The sequence below is a fragment of the Brassica napus genome, chromosome A2 (genome assembly GCF_020379485.1).
Source record: "Brassica napus cultivar Da-Ae chromosome A2, Da-Ae, whole genome shotgun sequence".
In the NCBI taxonomy this organism is placed as follows: domain Eukaryota; kingdom Viridiplantae; phylum Streptophyta; class Magnoliopsida; order Brassicales; family Brassicaceae; genus Brassica; species Brassica napus.
The window spans coordinates 23,885,554-23,900,391 of NC_063435.1; the positions used below are offsets into that span (position 1 = coordinate 23,885,554).

Here is a 14,838-nt window from a genome sequence, read left to right on the forward strand (position 1 = left end):
AAGTCAGGCCTCAACTTTGTGAAGTCAGGCCTCAACTTTGTGGTTAGATTGATTACAAACACTCAACAAATTAAGTAGTACAATACAAATTTCTGACTGGTGGTATTTGAATCTTTATGACTTTTTATCAGACAGTTCCACGGTCTTTTTAGATTGTATATGTTGTTGTCGTTAAGGTTGATGATTTTGATTTTTGAATTAGTTGTTGAATCATGCATAAGTTGAATTAAACATAAGTTTTATCTTCGGTTTCTATAAATTAGAGAAGACATCATGAGCATTTTTGAATAATAATTAATTAATGGCACCACAAATTTAAAGGACCAAGCACATTAAAATTAAAAAAAATTATGTAAAGGAAACTTGATTTAAAATTAAACATTCAGCAAATTTATAAATAAATTTAGTTAAAAAATGCATTTAAAATATACAAAAAAATCTACTTGCGGATTATCCTAAACTTATAGAGTTTTGTTTATATTATTTTATTGTTACACGGTTTTTTCGTGTCTTTTTATTTAGTTTTTTTAACGGGTTCATCTCTATTTCGGTCAGATAAAATTATCTTACCCATCACAACATCTCTAATTATAGAAAATGTTTTTAATATTCGACTGGAAACTAAATTGGATAATTGTTAGATCACAGTTTAATATAGTTTGAATCTCAAATTATACATATATATATATATACATGTATTAATTTGAAAATAATTATAGTAAATATAAAACAATAGAAATATTAACTAATTTCTTCCATCGGTTTCAATTTTTCTGATAATTTTAATAGTTTTCATTTGGTTCTTTAACTTAGTTCCAATATAGCCGGCTATGTGACCGTCTCGTCTAACCACCGTGTCCGTTTTAAAAACACTGATCATAGGCTAAGTCTCTAATAGCATGCAGCCCGCTATAAAACATAGTTTGTTCAAAAAATAAAACTTTAATTCAAATAAACTTTTTACCAATATGACTAGTATCCAAGTGTCAGCGACATGGAAAGAAACATCGAGGATCACATTACTTTCAAATAAAGAGATGCAACTTTGGCATGTTATTACTAGTCTGAAAATCCTTGGACATTACTTTCACATTTCTTCTAAAATTTTAAATTTTGTGACAATATGAGATTTAATAGCCTTGATTTATTTGGCTTTTCAATGGCTGCCAGAAGTATTGTGTTTTCATACTTTTAATTTTTTCTTTTTTTTGAAAAAATACTCCTCTTGGCCTCTCAAAGAGTGAGAGAGTGTACAACTTAGATTCTCAGAGCTTGGACATGGTGAAAGTATTGTCTATCATAGACTAAATCTCGTTTGTTAATCACAGAAATTTTAAATACTAATGACTTACGATGGGCAGAGTTGCAAGTAGCATGTAAATGAGCATGGCCTAAATTACCAGAACAGCAAATAGTCCAACACCAACACTAATTTTGTCGTATTAACCATGGAATGGAACATCGAAGATTACATTACTTTCAAATAAAGAGACATTGTTACTAAGTAAGTACCTGAAAATCCTTGGAAAACATAAAATTCTCTCTTACTCATGAGTGCCCTCAGCATTACCAGACTTGAGATGAAGATGCTTCTCTCGCTTCTGAAAATCTGTCAAACCTTTACCACTTCCAATCACACCCACTTTCCCACACGGATCCTCTGGGGATTTGAATATACTCTCTTTCTTCCTCCCTGTATAGAACCCTACCTTTTTAGTTTTGGCTTTAGTTGTCTGAAACTGTTGCCAAGCATTCTGTTTCTTGTTCTGTGCAACCTCTAGCTGCTCCTGCCTCGCCTTTGACTTGAACGCATGTATCTTCTTCCGCTTTGCAATTTTCTGAAACACAAGTGAGCACGACCTTTAGGACTATAACAAAAGTGTGAAAAAAGAAACGAATAACCAATCATTTTTTTGACTTGCCACATCCTCGGGATCATTAGGATCGATTTTAAGCTTTGCAGGTAGAGTTTTGGATTGGTAATCAGAACTCGCAGCTTGCTCAATCTTTCTTTTGAGTGCATTCTTGGTAGCTTCAGCAAGTCTTTGAGCTTCCAAGAGAGCATTGTTCTCTATTGCCCTCACATTATCTGGATCAACCTACATTGTGTGTGAAAAGGGCAACCTCAACATTAGTTAATTTTTCAACACAAAAGAAAAGAATAAAAGCATTACCTCTTCCTTGTTACCCCACTCATTGTAGGAAACATAATACCCATTTAGAGTATGCGCCTCAACAGTCGCCTCATACCTGAACATTTAACTAATCAAACAAGGGAAGAAGAAGTGAAGAATACAGTAAATACATCATGAAACTACAAGAGACACCGCGAGTTATTTTAGACATACCACTCGCCATCTTCGCTGAAGACAGCTTGAACTTTTGTTCCAATAGGGAACTTGCCCTCATGTATTGGGTCATTCCTTGATTCCTAAAGAATTAATAACGCTTGAGTTGAGTCACCAAAAGTTTGAAGTGGGCTTTCAAGTAACCATTCGTCTGACAAAGAAAAGAGAAAAGATGAGAGAAATAAAACTTACCATTTTTGTCTCCAAGCACCCTCTAGTAAATCGGGTGAATCAGAAGTTGCTCCAGCATCCGATAGAGAAATCTCATTTTGCTTTGCGGTTGCTAGAAGTTCCTCCGTCAATGCAATCACCTAAGTTGTGGAAGAAGAAAGTGTGTCAGAGAACTATTGAAGATTCCAACAATTTCACACAGAATTTTCAAAAGTAATAACTTCAGACATGAGGAGATAGACAGACGCAGGCTTGGCCATCATGATGACCCATACTAGCACACCTGCACAATAACCAATATAGAACTGATGAATTCCTCGCTAATTCTCCTACATTCAACTGCTTTTGGCTGAACCAAACTCCACTAGTGGAGTTACATGGCACTCAAAAAATATACTCACCTTTCAGATCCAAGAAACTGACTGAATCCGCTAGCTGTTAAATGATGTTACTATTTCGAGCAACATGCTGAATCCTTCAAAGAAGACAGACATAAAGGGCCTGATATACAAAACATATATGTTCAGGTAACCTAATCTAATTTAGTGGAGACATACAGATCAATGACTAAAGGGAGACAAGCAAAATGAGATGGACAATAAAAGATTTGATCACACAAAACCAAAAACTCTAAGTGATTCTGAAAGTAAGGATGAATCACTCTTGTTCCATGTCTGCATATTCAGAGTTTCTAGGGTCCTCAGACAAAAGCTACCTCACCTGGAAACCAAAAGACTGTAAATTCAATCCAGACAATAAGCAATAGCATGATCATTCACAGTCATCATCATCCACCACACCTGTTGGAGCTGCTCTTTGTAGGTAGTGAGGTTCGAAGCCAACTCTTTGATGCTCACTTCTTCTTCTCCTTCCATCTTTTCTCTCTTCACAAGATTTTGTTAGTTCTACGCTCATCTTCCTCTTCCTCTCCGATCTTCTTTGTCGCGACCAAGTTAAATCCTAAAACGCCGTTTTGCACCGTCTCGATGGATCTCTATAATAATAGTACCGCAAACGCGGCAAGTTTCTTTTAATTTGCAACAATAACCATAAAGTTAACAAAGTTTAGAAAGTTATCCACATTAAATATTTCACTCAATAATACCTCCTTTCACTCTACCTTCCAAATCCAGAAAAGTCCATCTCCTAACTTCAATACTCTCACCCACTGCCACTGGGGTTTTTCATCTTCGATTTCTACTATGGAACTCTCACCAAAAAATTTCTACTATGATGGAAGCATCATTCTTATGTTTATAATGAAGCCAAAAAATGTGTTAGGACTTTATATATTGATTAAACTGTAACTTATGAACAATTGGGGATGTAGCTCAGATGGTAGAGCGCTCGCTTAGCATGCGAGAGGTACGGGGATCGATACCCCGCATCTCCATTTTTCTGTCATATTATGCTTTAATGGAAAATCCGTTACTTTGAGGGAAGAACACTTAATCATAGCTTCTTTTTTTTTGTTAAATGAAGTCAATTCAACCTATTTTCGATCCTTGTAAAATGCGAACCAGTCAGGAAAATAAACAAACTAAATAGCAAAATCGTCATATATAATCATATGATGAGAAGTGCAGCGAGCCAACAACTATCACTAATATTCCACGTTCATGTTAAATAACGAGGCTGTGAATAACTTTAGCATCCGTAGATCGAATCCACTACAACTCCTGATGCAAATGGCAAAAACTCTGAAAATGTAGTGGGAGTTATGGGCATGTTTCGTTTCTGAACCACAACGACTGTCTCTCAGCCTATATATATACATAATGCTCCGTTGCCGAATGTGCCCTAGCTATCTATATAAATTTGACTAACAGTTCTAATTGTATGCTTTAGAATTTTGTTTCTCGCGTATGTGTACATGTCATCACGAGTTAGCACCTGACTACAACTCTGACTACATTATTCTTATAACTAGGTGTGTATCCCTAGCCTAAGCGCGGGGTCGTTGACGAAATTGTTGCTTTATATAAATAATTTGGAGATGTTGTGCTGTGAAGTGGTCTTTCGCATGTGAATATTTGTAATTTTATTGGATTTATGGTGACGTAAAACGCTGCGCAGGGCCGGACCTGAATAGAAGCCTATCAAACATGTGCTTGGGGCCCGGCGAAAATATAAATTGTTTTAGGGCCAATAAAAATCATAAACAGTATGTAGTTCTACTGGAAACATTTTTCTAACAGTGGAAATGAACCAGAGTTCAAACGTCCACACCTGCATCTTTAAATATTTTTGCTGGTTTTTAGAAACAAAAGGGCCAAAAATATTTTTTGCTTGTGGGCCAATATTTTTCAGGCCCGGCCCTGACGCTGCGCTAGCATGTTTTGGAGAGAAGACGTTGTAATAGAGAGAAACAATGCAACTCCGAAGTCAATGCATCATGACAAACAATTCTATGTAGAGTGATTGATAGAGAGAATGATTCAACCGTGACGGCACATTGAGTTTAGTGGGATAATAAATATTTCGTAGGTAAAGTTTAGTGGGATTCTATTGTACTCTTTGATATACATTTCTCCGCAAATATTTTTATAATGATGAGTAATTCAGCAAAAGTTTTGTTCTTTTCTTATTATAACTAGAACTACTCACCGCGCTACGCGCGGTTTATACATTTTGAATTTGTTAATTTTTATATTTATTATTATATAAGTTGTTTTGTTTAAATTTGTATATTTTATTAATTTTTGTGAGCAATATAATTTTCATTAATTTGTGCTTTAATTTTTTAGTGAATTTGAAATATATATTTTTTAAAATTTATATTGTATTACATATAATTAATATTATCCAATAGACTTTTTATTCGTGAAACCAATTAATGGATAACATGACTAACACATTAAATAGAGAAATTAGTTCGATATTATTATTTTTTCTTTTTAGTTGTTACTTATTAGTTTCCGTTGACTTATAGATGGTATGCCGTTATATTTTGTTTTATTTTTTCAATTCTCATTTAATTATTCTTAATTTTTAATAGTTTTAAGATATGTCACATATGGTTAGCTAATACACATTTTAATTTAATATATGTTGGGATTAATGCAGTTACATATATGATTTTCATTTTTTCGTTTTAATTTTTTTTAATTTTGTGAAAATATATATTTTTATTATTAAATTTGCATTTATGTTGTATATTTTTCTATTGTATTTATAATTAGGTGTAAGTATACACCTACCTTTATTTTTGCCTTTCAATTTTAAAGGTTTATTCCTTATATGGTGTATATTTTTCCATTTATATTTTATTCTCTCTTTTCATTTCAGTTATCGTTATAGAATAAACATTTATTTTAAAATAAGTATATTTTTTAAGTTTTATTAATAAATATTCAATTTATATGATATATGATTTTTAAATTTCTGTTTTCCTATTAGTTGAAATGTTGTTAGGTATATATGTAATGATGTATTTATTTTAAAAATATACAAAATTAAATATTTTCTTAATTTTGTATGCACAATTCTGAAACGATAATTAAACTGAAACTGAGGAAATACGTTTTAATTATATCCAGGTTTAGTTATTGTATTCTTCACTTTTTCATTTATTTTTTTCTCTTGGGGTTTCCTTCTTTTATATATTATAAAATTATGTTTTTACTTTCTTTTAAACCAAAACTGTAGTTTAAAACAATAAATAATATAATAACAGTTGTGAGTTCTTAAATTGATGAACTTTAATTTTTCTTTATTGTGTTTCATGTTAAAGAAATTTACTTTTTTGCAATTCTTTTTTTTTCATACTTAATGTTAATTATACATTTCTACACTACCTTTTTTCTTAGTCAAACAAATTTCTACACTTTTTTCAATATATGAGAAATATAATATTATAATAGCATTTAAAATATTTTTATCCAAAACATTGATATATGCTCAAATAAAAATAATAATTTTACTTTTTTTAATCCAAAATCTTTAATCTTCATAAACGCCAAAAATAAACTGTGTTTAAGATAATAATTTTTAATAATCCATAATACATAAAATTGAAAATAAATATATAATAGTAGTTTAGTAATAAATTTTAAGTTATTTTTAGCTAACATGTCAATATTTATTTTATTACAATTTTCAATAGATTAATTGCACATGTGTTGTATATTACATGTCAATATACGAAAAGAAGCCAATCAAAAACCATGTTAATATACGGAAAGAATATCTTTTGGGACCTATTACAATGTTATACTATAATGAACAGATGTAATCACGTAACATAAAAGTAACCAAAAATAAGTAGAAACTTATATCTATTTATATGAGATAATTTCTATAGCATGACCGATCATCATAGTTAGATCAAGAAAAAGTCCCTTTAAATATTTAGGCTATGTTTATATTTACGGAAACTCAAACATGTTATATAGAAATGCGTGAGTGTGTATGTGCTATAGAAAATATATACATGAAGTATGAAGCTGCTGTTTCAGATTATGTTGAAGTAAAAATAAAATGATATTTAAATTTTGAAATTTTCATTTCCAATAAGAAGTTGTATAGTTATGAGAAATTGTACTGTTCAAAATTTAAGTGACATATAACTAAAAATAAACAAAAATATAAGTTATAAAATTTCTAGCTAAATTCCAAGTTAATTTCTTATTTTTATTAGGATATTTGTAATCATTAAATATGTATTTTCACATGAATAAATTGAATCCAATGTTGCCAAAATACTATTATTTTCTAAAACCCGTTTATGAGAGCATATTACAAATGAACAATAAAACACAACCAAATATATAAAAAGTTAGAAACTTTGTGAGAACCATCACCCATAACTTGATATATCATATAAACTAAACCATTACTCTCCAAATGAAGCAAAGCTTCTTCGCTGGAGAAATATTCCACATTGCTACTTACACTCCATGAAGTAGATCGTGGACCTTTGAGTACATCATACACATGTGACGGGTCTCCTCCACCACCACTGCTTTGTGATGCAATCCTTGAATTTTCTTTCAGCTTAATCTTCTTTAACATATACTGATTCTCTTCTCTGCGTCAACCTTGGTCAACCTCTGTTTCAGATAGTTACTTGTGCATGCCTCCTCAAACTTGTCCATTTTCGTAGTACAATCCTCAGAACCTCTCAGCCTCCCGTTATGCTTTGCTAGCTTTAAGCTGTAACATGTCTGCCTCTAGCTAACTTCAGCGTCGCAATTCTCTCTAGCTCGTCTATATTGTTTCTTCTTACGCCTTTCTTTTTTCAGTACTGGTACTTCTTTGTCTTTGTCTTTGTCTTCGAGCTCTCTATCGTGAAGTCTTGAGAGCCAGGTGTAAGTTCCTGAACATCCATATCGTTTCCTCAGACACTGTTTCTCACATGCAACTATTCGCAGCGTCTAACTTGATCTCTTCAGAAACATGGTAAGAAAAATGTTAGACTAAACAGACAAAGTAATATTCAGATCCGATTCTGTAAACGTGATAACCACGTAGACCGTGCCATTTTCTCTGTGGCGATCGTTACCCTTGCGGTCGAAAAACACTTTTGTCTGTTTCGTTTAAAATTCTCATATCCTCGTACTTCAAGTCCAGTGTTCCCGTGATGAAATCTCTTACACCTTCCGCTCATCTGAATACAATATGTGTGAAAGGGAAAATATTCAAAAACTCAGAAAGAAGGAAGGATCTCATGTGTAATCACACTCACCAGAGAAATTCAGAGCACCTCCACTATATACAGACTCACCCTTAGCCTTTGGTTCATTCTCTGAAACATAACACTGAAATAAACTATAATTAACGCGGCAGAGGGTTTCTTGTGCTTCTTTTCACCCAACAACATAGAGAAAGTGTTAGCAAAGAAGAACTCACTTAGAACTTGTGCTTCTTTCTCTCAAAGTGATATCTGGATAGGCATTTCCGTTCTGGACGCTCATTGCCAATGGAAGAACCAAATCCTCTATATATTGTTCTCTTCGTCCCTGCGCATGGACATCTCTTTCTTTTCTTTTTTTTGAAGAACACGACGCGATCGTTGTTGTCGGAGGGGACATCGGAGCAGACAACAGCCATGCCGTTATGTTTCTTCGAAGAGGAATCACCGGAGACACCGGATTGGCCAATAGGTTTCATCGCTGCGGTGGAGGGGTTCATCTCTGAGGCGGAGGATTTCATCGACGCGGCAGAGGGTTCCATCGATGCGGTGGAGGAATCCAACGGAGAGGCAGAGGGTTTCATCGATGCGGCGGAGGGTTTCACCGGTGCGGCGGAGGAGACAGCGTCAGGTTTCTTGGAGAGAAGATCGCCGGATACGGAGTTTTTGCTGTTGGAATTCATCGGTTGAGAGGATAGTATTGTGAATAATCAATCTGGAGGAATGATCGGGGTTATAAAAGAAATCAGAGAGAGGGATGCAAAAGGAACCCATTAATGGAGGTTAATGAGGATTTGATGGAGGGTTGATTGAACAGACGTAAACCGATAAACGGAAGGAAGTGGGAAGGACGGAAGGGATGAGATCGTAGGGGATCAGATTGTTGTCTGCGCAAGAGAAGCTAGGGTTCGTCGAGACATCTAGAGGAGGTCCTCTCCGTTTTGGCTAAGGTAATGGGCTTACGGGCCAACACCATAACAAAAAAAACACTCCGTAGCCCAATTAAACCTGACGTGGAAGAAATATGTGATGCCATTGGTTGATTATTTTTTCTGACGTGGAGGGCCTCTCCATTGAGGATATTTGGCTTTTAGTATTGTATGATGGTTCTTTATTTGTACTTTGTAGCATATATTGTCAAATGTGGGTCAAGACTTTTTTCTCTTCTGGTTGTATTGGTTTACTTTTTTTGAGCAACTGGTTGTACTGGTTTACAAAATCCTAAATTTTGATAACGTGGCCTGGCCAACAGAGGTTGTTGCCTTATCAAAATAATTAATAGTAGTTCGTGGGAAAATTTGTAGTACTAGTCGATCAAATTACACCTGAGAGAATATATAAATCATGTAATGTATATACATGATACACATTTGATGATTCACTCTTTAGTCTGCAACTGTGACGCAAAGCAACGGTGGAGAGATGTGATGTCGTTTTCTTACAGATGTTCTGTGTAAAGGTTTAAGTTTCGGTTTGCTTTACTTCAAATTCTTAGTTTAAACCGGTTTATATTCCAAATCATTACTTAAAATTTAAGATCGATAGAGCGGTTTCACTTCTAAGAGTTGCAAAATCACCCCAATTGTCTAGTCAAGAAGTACAATTTACATTCACTTCAATAGCTCTCATAACCATTTTACAATATACATGTATCAGCCACTAAAAATGGACGGTCCATCGTCGTCATATAACTACATTTGGGCTTACTTAGTATATATATGATTAATTAGGTTGAGATGATTCTTAAGCATACAATTAAAGTTGAAGTAGATCTCCTTTGCTATCTAAAGAGAAGCCGGCCCAGTTCCAAGGTAGGCCCAAATAGATTCAACAATCAAAGCCCAAGCAATCACCTTTGGCTATACGTACATAATCATGTAATATATATCGGTACAATTATTGTTTCTCCGTATGTGTAGTAAGCTGTGTTTTCTTGTCAGCGGCAGCGACAGGAGTCTTTCTGGGACATGGACGAATGCAGGAACGAATGTGAGATCCCTGAGGAGCTCACTGCAGCTGACGTCGTACCGAGGATTAGACAGAAACTGTTGGATCTTGGTCTACGTGGTCCTGTTTCGATCCGGATTTACGGTGATTTGACCGGTCTTGACTTTCAGTCCTCGGGGGATGTTAAGCTCCATCATTTTCACGCAGGTTAAAAATCTTTCTCTAACTTTTTTTTCTTAAAAATATATGTACATGACATACTTGAACGGTTAATTTCAGGAGAGAAACGTGAGAAGATGACGAAAATATTGGAGGACATAGTTTCGTGGTCAGGTGAGAATCCAGAACCATCGGTGGGAATACTAGTCTTGGGACACTTGGGAGCCGCAGATGATGCTGACATCACCGAGGTTATTGAACTTCTCAAGACCCAGAAAAACTATCAGTTTATGCTTGTGACTCCAGAATCTCCACCACCTCCAACGGTACGGTGAGGTTTCTGAGGGCTATTCCTCGTGGTGGACTCTAGTTATTTTGGTTTAATAAGTTTGAATAACATTTTCAAACAAAAAAAAAGGACAAAAGTAATTTGTAGTTTCTTAATTTTGTTATTAGTTAATGTTGGATAGTCAAATCCTTTTTTCTTGGAAACTTTTGCTATGTAAGAAGCAAAACATGATTATCAAATGTTTAATTTACAATCTCTTCCATTTATTTTCTGCTTTTTCTTAACTTCTTAATTTAAAAAAAATGTTTATTCAACAATTAACTAGTAGGTTTAATTACTTGGGAGAAGAACGAATATATACATCATGTATTAAATATATGATTCATCTAAAGCAAGCTATCAATGCAAACAAGCTGGAATCACCTTAGATAATGGGCTTAACAACGTCGTCATACAGCGATATTGGGCTTATTTAGTATATATTATAAGATAGCTAATCTATACTAATGCCTGTATATTAATTATGGAGCATTACAACATATTTTCATAGTCACGTGTCATTACAAGAATGATTTTTAGAATTGTTAGAAAAGTAAGTTGGTCCATATAAACATATACTATGTTTTTTTATTAAACTAACTATCAAATTAATTAGTAGTGTACAAAATAATATTTTTTCATTCCTTAAATAAAAGCTACGGAATTACCTAATATGGTTAACATTTATATGACAATTAATGATTATGAATAATACATAGTTGATAACAATTTTTCTAACCTCTCTCTTTTTTGTTTAATTTTATATTATTAAAAAAATTAAACAATCACATTAAACATATAATGAAAAAAATTAGATTTTTTTCTTATATGTTATATTTTGAATTTTTAAAAATGACTATAAATTACTAAAAATGGTAAAAGTCTGATGTTAGGAGTTTTCAAGGCTCCTAAGACAAATGTTGTAGTATAGAAGATTGTCGAACCAGTTCTGAGGGATATCAAAGCACTGAGAATGCAAGTACTCACTTAATCTAAGTGCAACCAATGATTTAGAAGGGTTTTAAACTATGACTAAAACTAGAAAGCAATAACAGAATGATACTTTCTTGACTAAAGGAAAAGAGAACTCATGGGTATAGGGATTAGACCTTGGGTGATCAAGTATCGAACTAAGGATGGCAGATGATCAATCAAACTATCAACCTTAAGCCTAGACACAATTCTAAGCAAGCTCCATGTCTAGATGAATGCTCATTTGCTAACATATCTCAAACATCAAATGTCTTTGGTTGAATAATATGAAAGCAATCATTACTAACAAGTCTATTAGCTATCTTAGCACCTTTAACAACAAATGTCTTTGGCAAAGTATACTAAAAGCCTAGGAGAGTTGTCTCGGGCATTTCATCGAACACCTTTCGGGTGAGAAATGCCTAAGGATCAACAACTGAGTGGCCAACTCAGAAGATGCATTATGATTACTCTACTAGCAAGGAAATATGAATGATCTACACTAAAACATCCTAGCTCTAACCTAATCACCCTTAATCTCCCTAACCCATGAATTCAAAAGGTGATTACTCACTAATCTCCATGATTCCTCTTAAACCCATATTGGATTTCAGATTAATCATGTAGAGAAACACAGGAAATAGATAAGAACACAGAATTCTCAATAATAAACTGATCAATTCATTCAAAAAGATCCCTTTCCAAAGGTTTTTGGTGGTTTTTCTAAGAACAAAGATGATCTGCCTCCTGGTGGCTTACAGAGTAATAAAACATAGGTTTAGAAAATAAAAACGTGCATAATGAAATGACCAAAATGCCCTTGAGAAATCACAAGTTCGAGCAGAAACAAAACACGGAGCGACCTCAGCCCGTCGCTCCGACAAGTCGCTCCAGGCTTCGGGAGCGACCTCGCTGTGTCGCTGCGAGAGGTCGCTCCGGGCTCGTTCTCGCGTCTCCGGGTGATGAAAACGCGAGCGACTTCTCCCTGTCGCTCTGGTATGGTCGCTCTGAGCTTCGGGAGCGACTTCAGCACGTCGCTCTGGAAGGTCGCTCCGAGGTGTAAATGTGTGTCTCCAGACGTGAAAACGCGAGCGACCTTGTGCAGTCGCTCTGGATGAGTCGCTCCGGGATGTGGTGCACAGCGACCTCATGCCGTCGCTCCGAGAGGTCGCTCCGGCTGTGCTCGTCCAAAGATCACTCTTTTCACCTCTTTTGAGCTCCAAATAACCTCATGTGGTACTCCAGTACCTAATAGAGACTCATGTATGCAAAATGCAACCTAAACATGTCTGAATCCTAATCTATATGATGAAAATGCTCATGGATGAATGGATAAAACAATGCAAATATGCAAGATATCAACTCCCCCAAACTTGTTCTTTTACTTGTCCACAAGTGAACTTTCTAGAACTCATAGGAAGAGAGGTTGAAGGTGGGAGCACATAGCCAAAAGAAACACAACTAGCACACTCTCTTATTACACTCTAGCTTCTCTAGGCCTATCTTAACTCTTTTTGTTCTTACACTCATCATCAAGCATCCACACATTCAAATCAACCAACTCTCACATTCATTAAGCACAAAACATCAGGTGAATTCTTGCAAATGGTCAGTTGGTCCAAGTCATTTGGTTGGGTAAGGGAAGGCTTTTATTCAAGTGATTCAAGAGGTTCAAAACATATGATCTTTAAGGTGGTTTACTCTCAAAACAAGTAGCCTTGACATTGCACATAATATATCTAAGAAAGGGACCAACTCATGCATACAATGCTCAATCTCCATTGTTCTACCCTTTTCCCAAACATACATTACACAATCATTCCCAAATGTCAAACCCAACTCACATCTCTCACCAAAAGATCCTAAGAACTTTAACTCTTTCTTTTTGAAATCTACAAGGGATTTTTCTACAACCTCAAAACATTTCTTAGCTCCTAACAACTTTGCTAGCCCCCTTTTCTTTCTTTTTTTTTTTTTTTCGATTTCTTTTTTTTTTTTTTATATATTTTTTTTTTTTTAGGTTGGGGGCCAAGACTTTTCAAAACTAGAGCTAGAGGTTCTCTACTTATCCCAGAAAATCAATTCACTTAAGCACAAAGAGTCTATCCTTTTTATTTTTCATTTCTCCCAAATCATGATCACAACACTCACCCTCCCACCTATAGCTAGACAAAAGAGTGTCCAATCTAGCAAAAATGAAGATCAAGCATTGTCGTTCCCGATACTCTCAACATTATGCGCATGTAAGACTTTCCGAAGAAGGCCTCACTCATCAAACAATGAAAGCTTAAAAGGAAGGAAAGGTTTTGGGAGTGGTCTACCACTAGAGTTTGTCAAAAAGATTGGCATAAAAGATGTGACAACTCCAGTGTGTATAGCCATGACTCAGTACACAAGGGACCCTAAGCAAGAAGCATTAAGTTCATTCATTTCTAATAAGGTTGTAGTTGGCTTCAAAGACTGAGTTTCAGCAATCAACAAGTTTCAGGAAGAGTTTTCAAGGCTCGAAACATACAAGTCTTTTTGAGAGGTGCAAAAGCTAGTCAAGTGCAACGTAGTGTTCTTTACAAGGCATTCAAATCATTGCTCCCAATGCAAGTGAATGCAACCTATATGCTCTAGACTCTCCTAAAAATGCAAATGATGCAAACTAAATGATTGATTTTTTTTTTTTTATCTATGCAAATAGGTATGCCATGCATGACTCAATGAAACAACATCAAAGCAAACATGATCAAATACTTGGTACCTCCCCCAAACTTGAGTGACACAGTCTCTGTGTCGTCAAGTAGAGAGAGAGATACCGAAAAGAAGACTAATATGCAAAAATGAAATGGTATATACAAGGGAGTGTGGTGGGTTACCTTCTATAGGGAATGAGTAGAGGGAGATGCTCCCTCCTCGTCGTCCTCAGGTGGTAACTCTTCAAGGTGCTCATCAGCAGGGGTGTCCATCTCTTCAATGTAGAAGGCTTGCCCGAACACAGTTGGTTTCCTCATTTTCCTCTTGATGTCAAAGTGGAGGATGTTCTCTTTACCCAAATGGAGATCAATCGTGCCTTCCTTCACATTAACAATAGCTCCTGCTGTAGCTAAGAATGGCCTTCCTAGAATCAATGGATCTTGAGCCTCCTCACCCATCTCAAGCACCACAAAATCTGTAGGTATCTCATACCTTCCAATCTTCACAGGGAGGTCCTCTAAGATGCCCACAGGGTACTTCACTGAACGATCAGCTAACACCAGAGAGAGTCTACACTTCTTGTACTGAGTGAATCCAAG

The 14,838-nt window shown here is 35.2% G+C and overlaps 1 protein-coding gene, 1 long non-coding RNA gene, 1 other non-coding gene and 1 pseudogene across 3 annotated transcripts; 2 read left to right on the forward strand and 2 right to left on the reverse strand.

Moving 5' to 3' along the window:
* Positions 1-1,377: 1,377 nt before the first annotated feature.
* Positions 1,378-3,409, reverse strand: LOC106411463 (annotated as a pseudogene).
* Positions 3,410-3,839: 430 nt separating this feature from the next.
* TRNAA-AGC lies at positions 3,840-3,912 on the forward strand. Its single transcript has one exon. It is a non-coding gene; the product is annotated as a tRNA-Ala (tRNA).
* Positions 3,913-7,214: 3,302 nt separating this feature from the next.
* On the reverse strand, positions 7,215-8,312 carry LOC125580025. The gene is made up of 2 exons (XR_007317817.1): positions 8,206-8,312; positions 7,215-8,127 (listed from the first exon to the last, which is right to left on the reverse strand). It is a non-coding gene; the product is annotated as an uncharacterized LOC125580025 (long non-coding RNA).
* A 1,780-nt stretch (positions 8,313-10,092) lies between these two features.
* On the forward strand, positions 10,093-11,183 carry LOC111214652. The gene is made up of 2 exons (XM_022717667.2): positions 10,093-10,305; positions 10,378-11,183. Exons 1-2 carry the CDS (start codon positions 10,119-10,121, stop codon positions 10,590-10,592), a joined length of 402 nt encoding a protein of 133 aa, XP_022573388.1. The 5' UTR covers positions 10,093-10,118; the 3' UTR covers positions 10,593-11,183.
* The last annotated feature ends 3,655 nt before the right edge of the window (positions 11,184-14,838 follow it).

Coding starts and splice junctions, on each gene's coding strand:
- LOC111214652 (XM_022717667.2), top strand. CDS start 10,119: ATGGACGAATGCAGGAACGAATGTGAGATCCCTGAGGAGCTCACTGCA. Junction 10,306..10,377: donor GCTCCATCATTTTCACGCAG/GTTAAAAATCTT, acceptor GGTTAATTTCAG/GAGAGAAACGTGAGAAGATG.